The 19,962-nt window shown below is 54.5% G+C and overlaps 6 protein-coding genes across 6 annotated transcripts; 3 read left to right on the top strand and 3 right to left on the bottom strand.

The window, feature by feature from the left end:
* Positions 1-85: 85 nt before the first annotated feature.
* Positions 86-1,789, bottom strand: MYCGRDRAFT_61021 (uncharacterized protein; the record flags this gene model as incomplete). The annotated part of the gene is made up of 2 exons (XM_003850718.1): positions 86-1,158; positions 1,210-1,789. Coding segments are annotated over 2 exons (1,332 nt in total), but the record flags the coding sequence as incomplete, so codon positions are not given.
* MYCGRDRAFT_86932 (uncharacterized protein) lies at positions 1,543-1,764 on the bottom strand (the record flags this gene model as incomplete). Its single annotated transcript, XM_003850719.1, has 1 exon — positions 1,543-1,764. The coding sequence occupies one exon, from the start codon at positions 1,762-1,764 to the stop codon at positions 1,543-1,545; it is 222 nt and encodes a 73-aa protein (XP_003850767.1).
* A 391-nt stretch (positions 1,790-2,180) lies between the features above and the next one.
* MYCGRDRAFT_74173 (uncharacterized protein) lies at positions 2,181-3,942 on the top strand (the record flags this gene model as incomplete). The annotated part of the gene is made up of 5 exons (XM_003851028.1): positions 2,181-2,638; positions 2,675-3,025; positions 3,087-3,123; positions 3,218-3,790; positions 3,886-3,942. 5 exons carry the CDS (start codon positions 2,181-2,183, stop codon positions 3,940-3,942), a joined length of 1,476 nt encoding a protein of 491 aa, XP_003851076.1.
* Positions 3,943-4,563: 621 nt separating this feature from the next.
* Positions 4,564-5,872, bottom strand: MYCGRDRAFT_105265 (uncharacterized protein; the record flags this gene model as incomplete). The annotated part of the gene is made up of 3 exons (XM_003850717.1): positions 4,564-5,319; positions 5,375-5,627; positions 5,710-5,872. The coding sequence occupies 2 exons, from the start codon at positions 5,567-5,569 to the stop codon at positions 4,915-4,917; spliced, it is 600 nt and encodes a 199-aa protein (XP_003850765.1).
* A 1,255-nt stretch (positions 5,873-7,127) lies between these two features.
* MYCGRDRAFT_74170 (glutamine-dependent NAD(+) synthetase) lies at positions 7,128-9,681 on the top strand (the record flags this gene model as incomplete). The annotated part of the gene is made up of 3 exons (XM_003851029.1): positions 7,128-7,195; positions 7,262-9,281; positions 9,421-9,681. 3 exons carry the CDS (start codon positions 7,128-7,130, stop codon positions 9,451-9,453), a joined length of 2,121 nt encoding a protein of 706 aa, XP_003851077.1.
* A 5,064-nt stretch (positions 9,682-14,745) lies between these two features.
* Positions 14,746-15,948, top strand: MYCGRDRAFT_74169 (uncharacterized protein; the record flags this gene model as incomplete). Its single annotated transcript, XM_003851030.1, has 1 exon — positions 14,746-15,948. One exon carries the CDS (start codon positions 14,746-14,748, stop codon positions 15,946-15,948), a length of 1,203 nt encoding a protein of 400 aa, XP_003851078.1.
* Positions 15,949-19,962: the final 4,014 nt, after the last annotated feature.

The raw sequence follows: 19,962 nt of genomic DNA, 5'->3' as shown, positions 1-19,962 counted from the left end.
GGAATATCAGTCCAGATTAGCGTGTCAACGAGTCCCTTCTTCAGTCGCTCCTACACCTCGATCCCGCGACGTATGTCTATACCCTTGCATATATGGCATCAAACTCCTCCTCGGCGACCTTGACCACATCTGTCCCGTAGATGATTTTCTGCACGTCTGCATCCGCCCACTTATCCGGGACCGGTCCATTGCCATCCTTGGAAGCCGCAAATTGCTTGTCTCTTTGCTCCTTTGCCGCTCCGTCTCCCAGATGCAAAGCCTTTCCACTCGCAGCCGCCAAGTTCACCAGCGTGTACGCTCGTTCTCTGCGAATCTCCTCGTACACCTTCAATGCCTTGTTAATAGCCTCGGGGCTGGTCTCTGGCAGTTTGGAAAGAACAGCAGCCAGCACTGCTCCATCTTCGATTGCTTGGGCTGCTCCCTGCGCTAGATGAGGCAGAGTCGGATGACATGCGTCTCCTACCAGCGCTGTCTGCTCGTGCACCCATGTCGGCAAGGGTTCATGGACTCGCAGTTTCCACTCACAGACCTCGCCATCCGGAACTAGATCTAGCATCCGTCGAACTTTCGGACAAAAGTCGTCGAAGACTTTGATCATCTCCGGCTTGCTACCTTTGGTCGTGTACGTCGCTGATGGGCCGACGGCGAAGTTGGTATCCGGTTGCACTGTGCTGACATTGTAGATCTGCTTGCCGGAGACGGGATAGGCAATGATATGGCGTTTCTCTCCTATCCAACGTGTAACGGCCTCCGTGTCGAGGAGCTCGAGGAGTTCGGGATCGTGTTGTACTTGCTCCCGCGTGAGCAGGATGCGGTATGCGGCTTGGCCAGTGTCGATGATTTTGGCGTCGATGTCGAGTAGACGTAACAATTGGTCCCGGACCACAGATTTGATGCCGTCAGCGGCTAGTAAAACGTCACATTTGAATTCGTAAGGCGCGCCGTTTCGAGGGACTGCGGTGAAGGCTGGACTCGGACCGTACGAGACAACATTTCTGATGGAAGTGGAGAAGTGAAAGGTGATGCTCTTCTCCCTTTTGCAGCCTTCGTACATGGATCCAGCGAGCGATGCACGATGTCCTACCATGTGTGGATAGTCGTATGTTGCTCGAATGTAGTTGAGGTCTACTTTGCCCAGCTCGTCATCGGTCGATCCTTCTGGCGGGTTGTCAGCGGTAATTGAGCGAAGCCAAAGATCGAGACGCTTACGTCGAATGGTTGTGCCTTTCAGATCAACTGCATCCTTCTCAATGTCTGCCCAGACACCCAATCTATCGAGAATCCTTGCCATGTTCGGTGCTAATTGAATGCCTGCTCCAACGAAACCTAGATTCGATGCTGATTCATAGACGTGAATCTCTTTGAATCCACGACTTGCCATGGCGAGAGCCGTTGCGAGGCCCCCCATGCCAGCACCCGCAATGCACACACGCAAATCCAGGACATCTTTGACCTCTTTGACCGCCATCTTGAAGTTGAGATATGGTAGTTCCAGAGAGCTCGGGATGTCAAGAGAGTTGTAAAGTGACTCTTCGCTGTTGATCAGAGACAGCGAGCATCCGCCCTGGGAGGGATGAGATGCAGCGTGGAGTAGGTAATTGGCAATGAGTCCATCCGGATGAGGTCGAATTCGTACACGGCAGTGAAAGTCGGCTCCTGGTCTTCAGTCCTGAGCTCTCCAAAGGGCAAGTCGTTACCAATGTCCGTCCTCAGAGCGGGACATCGAAGGTCAAAGGACGCGGCGACATGGAGTCTACCCGACATCGCTCGGCCGACGAAGACATCAATCTCGGCATTTGATGTCGTGGTCGTGGTCGTGGAGAACAAGTCGTAGTGGGGTAACCCTGTTCAGCCCCATCTGCCGAAGTGCAAAAGCTCTCATCGCGTTGTGAGATGTCACTGTCGACTGCCCCTGTGACATGTCCACCTCCAACATCTCCACTGCATCGACAACACGTCCGGATGTGACCGCCAAAGAATGCATGTCAAAGTTTTGTGCACGGCTCGGCGAAGGAGTCACGAAAACTTCCGTCTTCCGACCAAGACTTTCAGAAGTGATTCCGTTGTCTTCCGAACACCAGTGATGTCAGACGCACCGCGGTTCCCTTCAAACATCAGGAATATGTGAATGTCGCCTCCCACAACGCCAATCACCGTGGCATCCTTTCCGATCACCAGCGATGTTGAGCTCTAGAAGAGCTTTGGGTAGACATGCCCCGTCTCTGAGCTCTGTCCGCCCTGCTACTATACGTAGCCAATTCACGTTCGATCGAAAGCGGGACTTCTCCATCGCCGAGCTCGATGCCGAACAAAAAGGTCGCGAACGAGTTGTTGTTTTAGGATCAGGCTGGGGTGGATACACCTTCTCCCGCGAGCTCTCTCCAAAGACGCACCAAATCGTTATAGTGTCTCCCAGACCCTACTTCGTCTTCACGCCTTTGCTCGCAGGAACCTCTGTCGGCACTCTGGAATTCCGGACCGCGCTGGAACCCGTGAGATCATTCCGAGGAAGAGGCGTTGGAGCTGAGTACTTCCAAGGATGGGCGGACGATGTAGACTTCAACAAGAAAGTCCTGACGGTCGAGGAGGCGGTTGAGGATCCCAGTCAAGGACGGGTACTATCCGATAAGGGCGAGGAGTCCAAGAGCGAGAAGCAGGTCCAGCAGAAGAAGAGGGAAACGTTTGATCTGCCATACGATAAGCTCGTGGTGGCTGTGGGATGCTATACGCAGACGTTCAACACAAAGGGAGTCAAGGAGTACGCCTACTTCCTGAAAGATGTGGCCCATGCCAGACGGATACGAAATCGGTTGCTATCGTGCTTCGAGATCGCAGCATTGCCAACGACATCCGTGGAGCTACGAGATCAGATCCTCAACTTTGTGGTTGTCGGTGGAGGACCTACAGGGATCGAATGGTCGGCAGAGCTGCACGACTTGATCCACGAAGACATGTCCAGGCTCTATCCTGAATTGGTTAAGCATGTGAAGATCACAGTTTACGACGTTGCTCCGAAAGTGCTCGGGTGAGTGCCTCTTCCGAACCGTGTAGAAGGCGACCACACTGACCGGCAACTCCACTATCAGTATGTTCGATGAAAAGTTGTCCAAGTACGCCATGAAGGTAAGTCCGAAGGGTCTTGTAGTCCGAGAAAATCTGAAGCTTGTTCAGATCTCGTTTCGGGCCGTTGTCTCGATATGGCTGACTCTATTGCCAGACCTTTCAACGCAATGGCATCTCAATCAAAACCAACCACCACGTGGAAGAGCTGCGGCCAGGAACTGTTGCGAACCCAGACAGCACGGATGCCTTCACTTGTTACACACTCAAGCTTAAAGAAGAAGGCGAAGTCGGAGTGGGCATGTGCGTCTGGTCAACAGGATTAATGATGAACCCTTTCGTCGAATCGGCTCTCAAAGACCGCATCAAGCAGGACGAACGATCACACGCTGTGCTCACGAACGCAAATCTCCAGATCAAGGGCCCTGACGATACTCCTATCCCTGATGTCTATGCGATCGGCGACTGTGCGGTTCTCGAGGGTACAGCCTACCCAGCCACAGCACAAGTCGCATCTCAGAAAGCTGGCTGGCTCGCGAAGCGGTTCAACAAGGGAGACTTCGAACGACAGAAAGGGTTCCAGTACAAGGACTTGGGTGTGATGGCGTACATTGGCAATCGCAATGCGATTCTTCAAACGGGAGGAGGAAAAATCTCGGGATTTCTTGCCTGGTGTATCTGGAGGGGCGTGTACCTTACCAAGAGCATGTCGTGGCGTAACAGGATACTGGTAAGTTGTCCGAATGAGTGAGGGCGCCGGGAGCCGATCTCGAGGCCCAAGGGTCAAGCTTGTTTGGGATCTTGCTAATCTGTCTTCATCCTTAGATCCCGATCTACTGGAGCATTAACTTTGTCTTCGGAAGAGACATCTCTCGCTTTTGAGGTGGATGATGCTCTGCTACAGCCTCGTGATGTCTCCCTGCATCCGAAACTTGGTGGTTCGTTCGTCCGGAAGGGGGTCTCGCTTCGATGAAAGAGAAATCCAGAGTCGAGGTCGCGTTCAGGCCTCGCTTGGATTGCGACAGCCTTGAGCCCATCATGTCCATCGCCATCATGGCGGAGCTTGTAAATGGTCGTCACGTCTCAACATCTTCTCCGGTGCCTTGCTTCCTGATCGTTTCGAGGACGTGGATTCTCCAGCCTGCGATTGAGGACACCCTGTAAATAGACGCGATGAGCGAGGAGCCACGATACACGATGAATTGTCGACAAACGCCATGTCCAGTCGTCAGTGAGTCGGCTTCACAGTGAATAATTGCTGAGGATCGACAGGTTGCGAAATGTCCACCTCGGTAAACGATCGACCGGCCATGTGGATTTTGTAGTCGTTGATGTATTCCTAGTCGAAAGGACGAGCAGCTTTTTCTGAAAGGTAAGTAGCTGAGCCGAGAGATCAGCGTATAGAGCGGGATAATAATAGAGCGAAAGGTCATCGTATGAGGAGACAACACAGACAACACAATGTGGCATCTTGAAAGACGATTGAACCAGGTCATGTACGGTAGTTGAACTCGTTTTGGTTCCATTACAGCGCTTTGTATGGCGCCCTCGAATTACATACTGTAAGCACTACTAGCTTCTCAGCACCCACAGCACATGCATCCTTTCCAATGCATCCTCTCGCACAGCAGAAAACAACACTATCAAACAATTATGCGCGCAAACTCGCTCATGCGTAACCTTCGTGAACCGTCAAGTCTTGGGCGAACGATCAGCCATCAGCCCTGCCGCCTCCGCGCAGAAGCCGACCGTGTCCTTCATCTCCTTCCCAGAGACCTCCGTGCTGTCTTATCCTTCTTGCTGTGAAGCAATTCCCAATTCTTTTTGTATGTATGTTGTCCCACGCTCATTCTTTTACAGAGCCAAGCCGAAAATGGCCAGGAGACCAGCGGCGAGGATGCCGGAACCGTAACTCTGAGCGACGTTGAGAGCAACGGCAGCGCCGGAGCTGGAGGCAGCAGCGGATTCAGTCGGCCGGGTGCCAGAGGATCCGCCGCTCGTGGTAGGTGTGCCGGTCGTGGAGGAGGAAGGAGAAGAAGAGGAGCTGCTGCTGCTGGAAGAATCGACGGCCAAGGCGGAGGCATTTTGGCTACCGCAGACAACGGAGCGGCATCCGAATTGAGCGGTGGCGTCATTGGGGTTGCTGGCGACGCAGTTGGCTATCCACTGCTGGCAGATGTAGAAGGGAACCATCTCGGTGTAGTCGGTGATGTTGGGAGTGTTGCCATTGGTGCAGGTGCAGGTCCACTCGAGTGTGTTCTGCGGAGGACGTCAGTGTTGATCGAAGGTGATGTGGCTGCGGGATGGTTCTTACGGAGTCGCATGAGTTGGGGTTGGCAGGACCCTCGCAGACCTTGGGGCAGTTGTTGCGCTGTCCCAGACACCATGACTGGCGCTCGCCGGTGCTGATCTGGCTGGCATCGATCATGAGCTGGCCGTTGGCGCCGACGGAGTAGTTTTGAGCGCTGGCGATGGCGGAGAGGGCGGCGACAACGATGAAGGAACGCATCTTGAAATTGATGGGTGGTTGTGTTGTTGTTGTTGTTGTTGATGATATGGAGGAAGAACTGTCGCAGAGATTGGTCAGTACTCGTTTGCCAAACAAAAGGTGGGCAGCCGGGTGGGGCGTGCGATGGAGTCACAACATACCTTTCGATTGGCACACGCAGATGCGATACGATAGAGATGTGAAGTGGTGGTGGTGGTGGTGGTGGTGGTGGAGTGAGGTCGGTGTTTGTGGGGGAGAACAATGGTTGGGGTCTGGTCTTTGTGTGGTGGAGATGTGACGGGAGTAGTGAATGGAAGGGAAAGCAATGGAAGAGGCAGGCGAAGAGAATGGAAGAGGTGAGGCGGGCGGCATGCGGGTTCTATAGTCGCTCCCAGCTCCCAGGCGGTATAGAGTTATCCAGGTCGCTTCCACGCCACATCCGGCTAGACCCAGACCCAGACCCAGACCCATCTGAAGCTCCCGTCGGATCCATGAAAGCACAACCTTGAAGGCTGAAGCACAGGCCCTCGTCTGCTCTGCGCCTCTGCCTTTGCCGGACATGGACATGGACATGGATATGAGATGGTTCTGAAATGGAACCGGTTCGTATTGACCGCTGGCGGTGAACACTGAACAGGGCAACGGATTTACCTTTATTGATTCAATTCCAGTCTGATGATGAGATTGTCTGACAGTCACACTGGACTGGACTGGACAAGTCTATTCCCAGCTCAGCGACCATCATGTTCATCGGTTGTCATGGCATGTGAATGTGTGGAAACAGGTATCCAAGCCAAGGTACCTTATCCATTGGATCTTGGCCCGCGGCTCTTTTGGGAAGCTGAGGTGGGCATCGACCATTGGCTGGCTTGTTTCACGGCGGGCCACCTCTTTTTTACCCGCCTCGCTCAAAGTACAAAGTTGACTTTTTCCTTGATTCGCGGGGACGGAGGAGACGCGTGTACCACTTGCCACTTATCAGTGCTCTGAAGCGAGAACGTGCTGCCAACGGATTGAGAGCTGTGGTACGAGGTAAAAGAAGCGCATCTACAGGTATCTCGGTGGACCGAGGCGTCCTAGTGTGCAACGGACCTACTTCCGTGCACATCCGTTTTGTGAGCCTGTTTGCCTGTTTGATAAACCAACCTGGAAGGGCCGCTTCGAGATGAGGGCTCCCTCAAACGGCTCACCACACACTGTCTTCAGATGATGCACACGTGAAAGCATATCCCGATTTCACCTTTGCATTGTCATCGGCGGCGTGGTACTGGTGCCTGAGTTTGCGATCAAAGGCAATCTGAACCGGCCAAGTCAAAATTCACCTCACCTCGCACCCGTCCCTCCACCGTGACTCCACACGACAACGGAAACATCTTCTTTCTTAGTCATTACGATTCGCGGCTTCAACAACAAACCCTAGTACAACACTCTCTGCGCTATTTGCAATTCATCACACCGACCGCGAAATATCACCAAAATTGCGGGCGGACTTTTCCACCCGTTTCACAGCGCAAAACACGCGGAGTGGTGGATGATCCGCTTGAGATAGACAACACATCACAGATCACAAAGTGGCAAAATGACGCGGAAGTGCGTTCTTTCTACTTCGCAACTAAATCAATGGTCGCTGGACTGGGATGGCAATCGGTATGTGTGGACCTGCCGACATTGCGCGACATACGGGTTGGCAACGTTTGGCTGACTTCACTGCAGTGGCCGTATTCTCGAAGCCATCAAGACCGCCAAGGCTGCGGGCGCCAGACTGATCCTCACCCCGGAATTGTGTATCCCAGGCTACGGACTCCTCGACCACTGGCTGGAGAATGATGTCTACGTCCACTCTTGGGAAATCGTGGCAGACATCATCTCTCGCGAGGAGTGCCAAGAAATCATCATTGATCTCGGAATTCCGGTGCAACATCGAGGATGCAGCTACAATGCCCGAGCTATCGCACTGAATGGTCAGATTCTCGCTGTTCGTCCCAAGCTTGATCTCGCCAATGATGGCAACTTTCGCGAGATGCGATACTTCTCACCGTGGCCGCGGCAGCGAGTGGAGGACTACCACCTTCCTAAATCCATCCAAAAGCTTGCGCTTGGTCAGAAGACATGCCGGATCGGCGAGGTCGCATTTGAGGCTCTGGATGCTTCATTCGCATCGGAGACCTGCGAGGAACTGTGGACACCGGCCTCTCCTCACTCCCTCTACTCACTTGCTGGAATTGAGATCGTGCTGAACTCGAGCGGCAGTCATCACGAATTGCGCAAGCTTCACACCAGAATCAATCTCATTCAGGAGGCCACTGCGAAGACTGGCGGCGTATACATGTACGCCAATCAGCGAGGCTGCGACGGCGACCGACTATATTACGACGGCTGCGCTCTAATCCTCAACTCTGGAAAAGTCCTCGCGCAGGGCTCTCAATTCTCTCTTCGGGATGTAGAAGTGAAGACAGCCATTGTGGACCTTGATGAGATCTGGGCATACCGCACGTCTCGAAGTAGAGCGATGCAAGCGAACGACCCGAAAGTCCACCGACTCGAGCGGATACAAGTCGACTTCAATCTCTGCGAAGACTCCGAGATTCCACAACCGACTGCCAGATTGACCGAGGAGATCGAAACAATATATCATTCGCCAGAAGAAGAGATTGCATATGGCCCTGCGTGTTGGGTGTGGGACTACCTTCGACGTTCAAAAGCGGCCGGCTTTCTCGTGCCTCTCAGTGGAGGGATTGACAGTTGTGCTACCGCGACGATCATCTTCAGCATGTGTCGTTTGGTGGTGGCTGAGATCAAAGAGGGCAACGAGGTCGTGATCGAGGATGCGCAGAGGCTCTGCGGCGGTGCAGATCCTCGAGAAATGACAGCACAGGAATTTTGCGGCCAAGTCTTCAGCACCGTCTTCATGGGTATGAAGCAGCAGTCCTCCAAAGAGACTCGCACGCGCGCAATCGAGCTCGCTGAAGCCATTGGCGCTCAGCATATCGACACCAACATCGACGAGATGGTCCAATCTCTCCACTCTGTCGTTTCTGGCATCCTCAAATTTGAACCCAAATTCAAAGTCCACGGTGGCTCAGCAGCAGAGAACCTCGCACTGCAGAATTTCCAGTCCCGCTCACGCATGGTTCTAGCCTACGCTCTCGGACAACTGATCCCGACCTCTCGTGGCGGCACTGGTGGCCTTCTCATTCTCGGCTCCGCCAACGTAGACGAGTGCTTGCGCGGCTACCTGACCAAATACGACTGCTCCTCCGCCGACATCAATCCCATCGGCGGCATCTCCAAAACCGATCTGAAGCGATTCATCGCCTGGGCCGAAACCGCCTTTTCGCTCCCCATTCTGGGCGAATTCCTCGACGCCGTTCCCACTGCCGAGCTCGAACCGATCACCGAGACCTATGTGCAGTCCGACGAAGTTGACATGGGCTTCACCTACGACGAGCTCTCCATCCTCGGACGTCTGCGCAAGACGTTCAAACTCGGTACCGTGGGCATGTTTGAGCGTCTGGTCGTGGACTGGAGCGGTCACATGAAGCCGCGAGATGTGTATACCAAAGTGCGCAATTTCATGTACTACTACGCCATCAATCGGCACAAGATGACAACCATGACGCCCGGATTGTATCTGGAGAGCTATACACCAGACGACAATCGGTTCGATCTGCGGCCGTTTCTTTATCCGAGATTTGCGTTTGAGCATCGCAAGATCGAGAACATGCTGAAGAAGGTAAGCACACATCTTGCATTTTCTGCTTTCGCGTGCGACCGCCTGCAAGTGCCAAGAGCTGCAGCGTGATTCCACTCATCACAAAAGTTTTTATTATGTTGCTTGCAAAAAGTGACCACGCTGACATTTCACGCGATAGATGGAAGAGGGCGAGGCCAGCACAGGCGTTTGATCCGTTTATCGTGATGGTCAGTACCCGCCGACCAGTCAATTTGCGATCGCAGGCTTCGCATCGCGGTCGCGGTCGCACAGAGCCATTGTCGACCTGGTTTCAAAATTGGTGTGGTCGCACGGCGAAAGTCGGCCTGCAAGGTACGCTGAAAGGTCAACGTCAATGCGACAGTGATGGCGAACGACTTCCATCTGCCGTGGGCGGCAAATGCACGACAGTGCAGTGACTGTATTTTCGCACAGCTGCGGAGTTCTGCATGATCTGCGACGCTGGCAGCATGTTTCATGACCATTCTAGCGATGAATGAGTCGCTGGCGGTATCGGGGAGACTTGGCTGTGCGCGGAGGACACGTCCGGCGCGAGTCATCTTGGCCGTTGCTATAGGTCAACACTCGTCAACAGGGTGGTATCATGGATGGTAAAACGTACTCGGCTGCAGTTTATCACCACCTGGGTATGCAGTAACGTTGAAGACTAGACCAGGTGCTAAATATGCGAGCTGCACCGCCACGTCTTACCTTGTTTTGATCGTTTGACGTACAACCGTTGTGACTTGGTGTGAGAGAGATTGAGCCGTCTGTCTGTCTGCGTTCCGCATTTCACTCCGTCTTTGCGTGCATACCGTACACGGCCAGCACAATCACGTCTTGTTTTGTTTTCAAGCTTCTCTGGCTGTGTGGGAGACGCGGCGACGCCACATCTGGGCCCAACTCGCTTGGCAACTCGAAGCACCCGTCGCTACTTTCAAGCATCGCTCTGCCAAACAACCACCATTCACACCCACTCGCGAACGGCTCTACCTGAGATACCGTATCGAGGGAATGGGAGATCTGTCGTAGATGGACCGCACCTCCCTCCACCTGGGCCTCCGCTCCTCCGACTCCGACCATGACGACCTCCCTTCCACCCAGCTCCGCCGACACCCCGGCTACCATCGCAGATCCTCACGAATCTTATAAGTCGCCGACCACCTTCGCGTCACCCACCGCCGCCGAGCTCGATGGCCCCCCGACATCCAACGGCGACGTCGCCGTCGCCAGCGACACCCTCCTCCCCATGCTGAACTACACGACTCGACCTCCCATCCACCTGAAGCCCCGATCTGTGTCTGGCCCGGCTGATGGTCGGAATCAGATGAGCAGCGTCCGTTCCAACCCTGCGCAAATCCATCCTGTGCAACTCCCGTCCCGTGGTCTTGTCAAAGACATCGCCAATCGCTTTGATCGCGCGACTACTCGTAACGACACTCCCCTCACCGTCACCACGAACCGTCTACGACAAACGCGAGGCGTCGCGTCGCAAAGATCGCCCGTCAGCGTTTCCAGTGGAGAGAGCAGGCCCAGCACGGCAAAGCTGCAAAAGAGGCGTCCTACACAGAATAAAACGCCGCGGAAGTCACCGGCCACGACGTCTTTTGGTTCCATGGCATCACAATCATCCGCAAGCACCGTCCATACCACCCGCAGCCAGCCTGATGCCGCCCGCTCCCCACGACGCTCAAAGTCGCCCCAAAAGCCCACACAATTCACAACTCCACGCCCACTGTTCGGAGAAATCACGGCAGACGGGATGTGGAATGGCAATTTTGACCTGGGAAACTATGGTCCGCTACCGAGTTTCGCGAAGGCACCGCGCAGAGGGAGTGAAGGCAGCCTGATGAAGCCTCACACGCGGAGTCGGTCCCATCAGGACATACCGATATCGCTGTTGCGACCACCTATGCAGCAGACTTTGGCGCATAAGCGAAGTCGCAGCGAAATGACCCAACCACATACGATGCCGAGCATGCCCAATCTCAGCCCTTACAATGACCTCAATTCCTCCTACCCTTTAAGAACACCTCCCGACTCTCCACGACATGCGAGCAAAATCTCTCGAATACCCGTTCGAAACGGCCGACATACTCCCGATTCCAATTCTGCCTCTGCATCCTCCCGACCCGCATCGGCCTCATCGAATGTCACACCCCGAAGCCGGTTGAATAAGTCGCCGGTCCGACGAAGTCCTGCCAAGGGCAAGGAGAACAGCACAACTCCGCGAAAACGATACGATCCGCACTACATGTCTGCCGCCCAGACCGCGAACCAAACGCTCTCCGCAAAGATCGTAGCACCGGCTGCCAAACTGTCTCCTCCTCTGCGCTCATCGCGGCCCAGACAGCCAGTGAGTGCAGCCACCACGTCAGCAAGCAGAGCGCGCGCCGCCGAACGATATCACAACCCCAATCCACGACCGAGCAGACCTAGCGCGAGCGAGGTATGGCTTGGGAAGCCGTACGATCCGCAGGCAGAGCGTTCGAAGAGGAAGATACCAGAACTGGACAAGATCAATTTTGAAGAGCGTCGGGCGAGGATACAAAGGGCTATTTCGAAAAGCCTGAAATCCACGGCTTCGCAGGAACTGGCGGAAACCACGAGGAATGAATCTCGAAGCACTTCGTGGTCATCGCGCGCTGCATCGAGAAATGCATCGAGAAATGCGTCTCGCGAGCCGCCTGCAAAATCGGAAGAGGTGTCGACGAGTGAACCCCCCGCGGCGAATCACGGTCAAAGTCAGGCAGAACGTGAACTGCTCGTGAGAGTTGCGGCCTCTTCAGCCGAAAATGGACAAACTTCTGGCTTAACCTTGACTACGAAAGGTCTGGCAGGAGGTCACACGTCTGGTCCGCCCACTGGTCAAACAGGAATGACTTGGTTTGAAGAGAGCCCTGTGCTTCCGCCAGCTGAAGCCTTGCCGTCTTCTGCTGGAGCAGCTGATACGCCGACTTTGTTAACGCCGGCAACATACCGGGCGCCTCCCAAGTTGAGATCTGATCCATTGCCATCTGGAGACCAGGCATTCCCAGGACTGCCCACTCCAAGCCTTCTGGACAACGTTCTGCGAATGCGCGAACAAAGTCCGTCTACCCGCAGTGGTGAAGGGACTGAGTTCGCAGACGACAGTCCTTCCGTTCTTGATAGTCTGGACGCAAGTCAAGATGGTCGATGGATGATCGGCAACGGTTCCGAAGCGAACCAAGGTTCGATTGAAATTATGCTCGAAAGCGACCCAAGCTTTAGCGGATCTGAACCATGGTCCCACGACGCGGGGTATCAGGAACATCCGCAGGCGATACAAGATCCTTTGCATATTGACGACGACAGTCAGCGATCTTTCGAAGCTGAGGGTGCACACCCTCTCCTTGACAACACCGACGCCACGCCGCGAAAACGACCTGCGAGGAACGACACACCCAAGCCAACCATAGTCTCGACAGACGGTACGCACGATGCTGCCCCATCTGATGCGCGGATCTCGCAAGTATTGGAACACTATCAATCCACTGGCACGCTCACCCAGGACATGCTGGAAGAAATGCAACATTACATGGTCGACTTGCATCGGTTATCAGCAAACGGTGGCTCAGACGCAGGCATGATACAAAGTTTGCTGTCGAGCGTTGTGAACAGTCAGCCGTCGACAGCGAATGAGAAAGGTTTTCTGTCTGCTGATGCTTACGAAATGCCCATCAACACGCCCGACACGCCGGCTTTGGACGGTGGATTTGGCCACGTGATTGTATATGGAAGTGACTCGGCGGATGCAGGTGAAGAGGATGATTTCGACGCGAAAATTCGGAAGGCGGACGAAGAATGGGAGCGTCAACAGCGCGATGAAGAGGACCCATTTGTTGCAACGCCTGACGACGAGCAAGCTCCAACACCTCCGCCCAAGGACTTTGGGTACACTCCGCGCTCGAGTGTCGGACCCGGCACACCCCTTCCGGACCTCGCCAATTCTGCTCCTGGTTTAAGGATATCAACCTTTGGCCAGCTGGACATGGCCGCCATTCAGGCCGCTGGCGATCGCGTGAGCATGTCAACTTCTGGGAAACCTTCGCCTCAGATGGGCCTCGAAGCGGCCGAAGAAGCGCCTGTCCCGCCACCGAAAGGTCGGCCTCCAATCCCAGATCGCGTAACATCAGCGCCAGCGATCTCCGAACGCTGCTCCAGCGAGTTGTCGCCGTACGCCAAAAGCCAGTGGGGGCCGTCGGGCTCTTCGAGACCGTCAATTGACAGCCAACTCGTGCCATTGACGCTGCCGGGCTCACACTCGATAAACTCGTTCACCGATTCAACACGCCAGACTTCGTTCGACACCGCAGCCGAAAGTCAAGTGAAAGTGACATCGACACCATCGAATGGACCAGAGCACAAACGTCTGCTGAGGCGACGGCACATCATCAAGGAGCTGCTGGACACCGAAAATTCATACCATCAAGATCTTAAGATCATCGAAGATATCTACAAGGCTACTTGCACGACTGAGCTGGTGGCTGCTGAGGACAAGAAGACTCTTTTCGGGAACTGCGATGAGGTGGAAAGGTTTGCCTTGTTCTTTTATGATGAGATGCGCAAGGCTGCGACGCAGGTCTACACGCCGGCGAAGCAAAACCGTTGGACGAACAAACGAGGTAGTTTCTCAACCACGCAGAGCGAAGCCAATACGCAGAACTCGATTACTGAGGCTCCCGATGATGAGAAGGATCGCACCTCGACTATTGGTCGAACATTTCTCGAAAATCTTCCAAAGATGGAGCAAGTCTACGGAGCATATCTCAGAAATCACGACGCCGCCAACCAGCGACTGTCCGCGATTCAAGCGACCGCCACAGTGAAGTGCTGGCTGGACGAGTGCCATGCCAATGCCAGCGATATAACAGCCGCTTGGGATCTGGACTCGCTGCTCGTCAAGCCGACTCAACGTGTTGCCAAGTATCCGATGTTGCTGCAGCAATTGCTCGAGACCACGCCGGCCGATCATCCTGATCACGCGGACCTCAAGACGGCGGCAAAGGATAGCATCAGCATGCTGACTCGCATCAACGATGCCAAGAAGCGCGCAGACCTGGTCGAGCAGATCATCAATGGCCGTCGCGGCAAGGACCAGGACATCCGCAGTGGACTCGCCAAGGCGTTTGGTCGTCGGACCGAGAAGCTCAAGGAGCGAGTTGGCATGGCCGAAGCATTCCAGGACCCCGAGTTTGATGAGCTGGCGCACAAGTTCGGTGGCCACTACATTCGGCTGCAGATCTGCATGCGAGATGTGCAGGACTATGTCTCTCGCACTGAAAAGGCAGTGGAATTGATCAATAACTATGCTGGCGCGCTTGAGCTGTTCACAGACGTTGCGCCAAGTACATTGCCAGAAATCGAGAGCAAATGGAGGAGGTATGGTCAGGTTATCCGGGAGCTAACGCAGATATCTGCTGCCGAGCACAAGGCATCCGTCCAGCGCAGGGTGCTGGATCCCATGCTGGCTTGCATCAAGCTGCATCAAGGTCCACAGAATGCCATCTCGAAGCGCAAGAAGCGGATCGTTGACTATGCTAAATGCAAGTCAGATGAGAGAAGAGGCATCAAGCCTGACAAGAAGACCATCGAGCTGTCCGACCTCTACGTCGCGCTGAACGACCAGTTGAAGATTGAGCTTCCAAGGCTTTACTCCTTGACGGCACAGCTGGTGCAGAAGTGCTTGCACTGCTTCCTGGATGAACAATTGGTCTGGCAGGATACGTGGCAGAGGAAGCTGAAGCCGCTTTTGGAGGCCGCGGATGTTCCAAGCAGTATACAGCAGATCGAGCCGGCTTTCAGCCCAGATTATGCTGAGGTCAAGAAGCGTTGCGCGGCGCTGTCCATCTGCAACGGCGCTCTCGTACAGGAAGCTGCAAACCTCCTTTCGCCACAGACCACTCTTGTCGATCCTGCTTCTGAAAGCTCGTCTCGGCACAGGCCCTCTACCTCCGATCGAACGCTCTCCGCAACCAGTGAAACTTTCCGGGCCAATAGCCGAAGACAAAGTGGCGGTCGACGACATAGCGGCGTCTACCTCCCAGTCGTTCCCGCCCGGAGCTTCGACTCGCAGACCCTCGAGGCACGGATGCGTTCTAGTTCTTCCGCCTCACAGTCGCAACGTCCCGCCTACCACCCCGGCTCAACTTCGTCCTCCAACCGGCCTTGGTCACATTCAACCTCCAGCGCCCGTCGCCCGTCCACTGCGAATCCACAAAACTCTCCCGAGCAATCGTCCTTCTTCTCCAGTCTTACGCAAGATCAGTCGCCACGAAGCACCAGCGACCGTCCAACCTCCGACGCAGCATACTTTACCCCTCAACCTGGCGGCGGCCTCCCTGAAACCGCGCGCTTTTCAGGCCTCTTCCACTCCGCCTTGCCACCCGACGTGTCGGCCACATCAACCAACGAGACGTCCACCCAACCACCAGCGCAACCCGATGAGCTCAAAGTGATGTTCGTCTGCGCCAGCCTGTTCGAGTTCAGCATCGAGCAGACCAGACGGGAAGGCGGCTATCCATACTTGCAGTACGTGCAAGGCGAGGTGTTTGACGTCGTGGGACAGAAGGGAGAATTATGGTTGGCGCGTAACCAGGACGACGTGAACAGCACGTTGGGTTGGATTTGGGAACAGCATTTTATTATTGTTGGGCAGGAGGAGTAAAACGAACGATACAGCAGTGATACGAGATGGAAGGTAATGATGGTAATGTGGTGAAGGTGACCGTGGGACTTGCACACATATCATTGCAGACCTTGATGGACGATGGCTCTTGTGGAGAGCTACTGTATTTTTGCTAATGAGAATCACGATTATGCTCTGTTTTGTTGGTTTCTTTCGCGTGGGAGCCCACGCATGTGGCATGTTCCAGATGGCGTGGTGGAGAAGTGAATACGGCAGGGAGAGAGGGCGTTCGAACGGGCTATGTACAACAATACCAATGAGAGAAATGGTTGCACGAAAATATTTGCTGAAAAATGCTCGCTGCTACCAATTTCAGAGGTAACTTCGAACTTCTATCGGAAGACAGAGTCTTCATGATCGGAAGGTAGCACGCTTCTCTGTCCTCCACGATAAATGAAAAGTTCGATCCGCGCGCAACAGTCCTTCCACCTCTAAGCCGCTCCTGCCGCCTTCTGCTCTGCTCAGGGTTCCATTCGCTTCGGTATCTGCTAAATGTTCCAGACAATCAGTACACGACTCGCAGTACCGCGGCGCCTGAACGGACAACGACTCACTGCGATTGGGGGCAATAATGACCATGACATTGGCCGTCGGGGCAGCATAGGCAGGAGTTGGCGCAGTACGTTCCATCAAAATGTCCGCAATTTGCTTTTGGGCGTTAGCAGCAGGGTCGGAGGAGTTAACGTAGGACCGAGGGCAACTTGCCGTTGAGGAAGGAATGATGATCGAGGAAGGGCGGTTTTGTCTTACAAAGAGCAGGCTCGTATCCTCAAAGTCTGTCTATCCCTGTACCGTCAAGCTTTTTAACCAGATCAATGAACGTTTCGCGATGACCAGAAACGGTGGAATTGAACAGACCGGAGACGGAGAAGACGAGTATTAGTCTAGCATACCTCCCTCGCCCATTGCGCATGGACGACGTTTCTCTAGCTCGCCGGTAACACCAAGGGCGACGGCAAAGGCGACGAAAGTGTAGATGTGGAGCTTCATCTTTGGCTTGCGTGGAGGTGAGTAATATCTTAGTTCCTTACGATAGCGAGAGGAAAGAGGAAGAAGAGCGTGGTGCGGACCTGCCTGCCTCGAATAGAACCAAGGTACTGCTTATTACTGCACCCACCAGCCCGGTTCCATTGTAAGCACGGAGCAGCGATAGTTCTATTTGATTAGGTACAGTATGTTTTGATAAGCGCGGCCTCGGAACATGCCCGGGCTCCATGTCGAAACGTGTTCGACGATTGCTGGGATCGGGATTGGCCCCCAATGGTCGTTGTGACTTCCCAGATTCTACTCATCTCACCAGTGCAAAACAGCGCTTGCTCCCTGTCGAAATATGGAAAGGTCAGGTACCTAGTTCCCGTCTATCCAGACTAGGTACCAGATGGCCATGATGACTAAGCAACCGCGACGCCTCACTTTCCACGTGCAGCAATTGTGCCGCACATCCATCCACTCGCAAACCACAACAATATGCCACAATCCTCACATCCATGGCACCTGATTTCTGGAAGTCTCGCGGTGTTCCAGATCCGCCGGAAGGTTTGAGCAAACCGCAGCGAAAGAGATGGCGGCATCAGTATTTGGAGAAAATCAAGAACGGCACTGCCGCACCTTCGTCTTCCGGAGAGTCTGGAGCGAATAATGATATCGGCAAAACTCCATCCAATCATCCAGGCAGATCGGCATCGAACGGCAGACATGGCCAGGTCGCGGCGCCCCCAGTGATCCCATCTCCGTCGGCTCATAAGACCACTTCGCACGGTTCCGGGTCTCAGCAGAGCGTCGGTGCCCAAAATAAAGTCAAAACAGGCCGGATTGTCAAAGCTAGCCATAATCAAAATCGAAAAGAGATCACGAACGGCGCACTACAGACGCATGCCGAACAGGCGAAAGCCCGCGCTGCGCTGTTCAAGGCGGCATCGACTACGCGCCTATGCCAACCGCCAATGAAGCGGTGGTACAATGCCGATGGCACCCCGTATCGCGGTGCATCTTCCCAAGGGAGTGAAGTAGATGGTGGCACCGAAAACGAGCCTTCCTCTTCTTCGCCGCAGAGCCGACCGGCACTCATGAGCACAAGTGGTGCTGGGATGAAGAGCGACGTCCCATTGATTGTCACCGCGGGGCGGCACCACTCGCGATCGATGCCACCACCGAAAGCTGCGGCAAGAGTTATCCGCACTACTCATTCCACAAGCCGAGTGATCTACCCACCAGCGGGAGAGCGCAGACTTTCCAGCATCCCCGACCGACCGTTCATCGATCCGAAAGCTTCAATGCAGCACTTAATCGACATCCAGCAAGCTCAAGATAGTGACGACTCGAGCGACAGCGACTCCAGCGATTCCGACGTCGAGATTACGCCGAAGCCTGAAGTGAGAGGGTCTGTTTCGGAGAGCTTCGCGGAGCAGATACGTGGCTCTTCGCCCGAATCTTCGTCAAACCCATCTCCTGGTGAACAGCTCAAGACTACGCTTCACGATAACATCGTGTTGTCTCAGAGAGGCTCATCAGCAGATGCGAAGGATTTGGTGGAGGCTACTGGAGGACTTCCTACAATTCACACAGTCACTTCGACCGAGGGTCAAGAAACGGAGAGCCATGCAGAGCTGCCATTCAATGCCTTTGGGAACAATCACGCGCGATTCAACGGCGTCATCGATAACTTCCCGGAAGAGACGGTTGTCCAGTCATCGAGTCCCACCCGGCCGGCGATTGCTAGCAGCGTCTTGGACTATGATGAGCCAATGGACATCGTCTACAACGCCGTTGAAGATGTCACGCACGGTATCCTGACTACTACGAGGTCGTTGCCCTCCAGTAAGCCTCCAAGTATTCGAGATTCCCAGGATAGCCCAGGTCTGACCGCGAACTCCAGGAATCCTGTCGTCGCTATGGGGACTTCGGCGATAGCGTCGCCTGGAAGGGAGAATGCGACGCAAAGCCCTGGCTTGGAAGAGAAGCTTGACCGAATGCTCGTCACGACGGGCATCTTGACGGAGACGGGCGCGCGCGATGATGACGATTACGACAATATTGTGGTCGCAAGCAAGTTTGTAAATGAGCAGGCTGGATACTCGTTGATGAACATGGAAGAAGAGCAGGGCCTTGAGAAAAGTGCTCTTGGGGTTGGTAATAAGGTGACGGACTTGCGCTTTTCACCAACCACTTCTGAGCAAGCAGTGCATGACAGCGTACAACAGTACTTCATAAGAAAGCCAGCACGCGCCGCAAGCTCTCGCCTGAGTGCTTCCCAAAAGCAAACATCTTCACTTGCCGCCGCAAACGCACCCGTGACAGAGAATGAAGCTGGTTGTTCCGTCGAGGAAGTCGTTGATGCTGTTGTATCTGCGGAGCCGGCTCCAGCGAAGAAGCGCAAGATGACTGGAATGACTAGCAAGCACTTCTCGACATCGAAAAGGACGAGAAGGAGCGCGGCAAAGCTGGAGTCAGAGAACTTTACAGATGCGGCAGATGCAGATGACGAGAACGTTACACCAATTGTCGAGCTCGTTGAACGCCGCAACTACCCACCTCGTCGAACTAGAACGAGGGGACTTTCGTCACCGCTCGAGGTTGGCGTTGATGATGCGAACGAGGTGCAAGTCTCGTCCGTCAAGCTCGAGTCCGCTCCTGCTGACGAGGTTGATGGCGAGGGCGACGATATCATCATTGTCCATTCACAACCACTCTCAAATCCGCAGGCTGCGGCCCAGACTTCCACGTCCACACAGAGGCGCAATTCGGCGAGCAAGGTGAAAGACAAGGCATCGAGTGCTGAGCCCGCAGTAGAGAACGAGTCAGCCCCTTTGCCGGCAGTCCACGGCACTTTTGACAGCGCAACACAATCGCAGGTAGCGCCTGAAACGGCAATTCGCACCGCTCCTCGGACACGAAAGAGTAAGGCAGCGAGTTCGATTTCTAATCTCAAGACGCAACATGAGACAGGACCTACGACAACAACGAGCGAGAGTCTTGACGCCGCTCCAACACCCA

Source organism: Zymoseptoria tritici, chromosome 7 (genome assembly GCF_000219625.1).
Source record: "Zymoseptoria tritici IPO323 chromosome 7, whole genome shotgun sequence".
In the NCBI taxonomy this organism is placed as follows: Eukaryota; Fungi; Ascomycota; class Dothideomycetes; order Mycosphaerellales; family Mycosphaerellaceae; genus Zymoseptoria; species Zymoseptoria tritici.
Note: the sequence above shows the minus strand (reverse complement) of the source record. Positions and strands in the feature narration are given on the sequence as shown.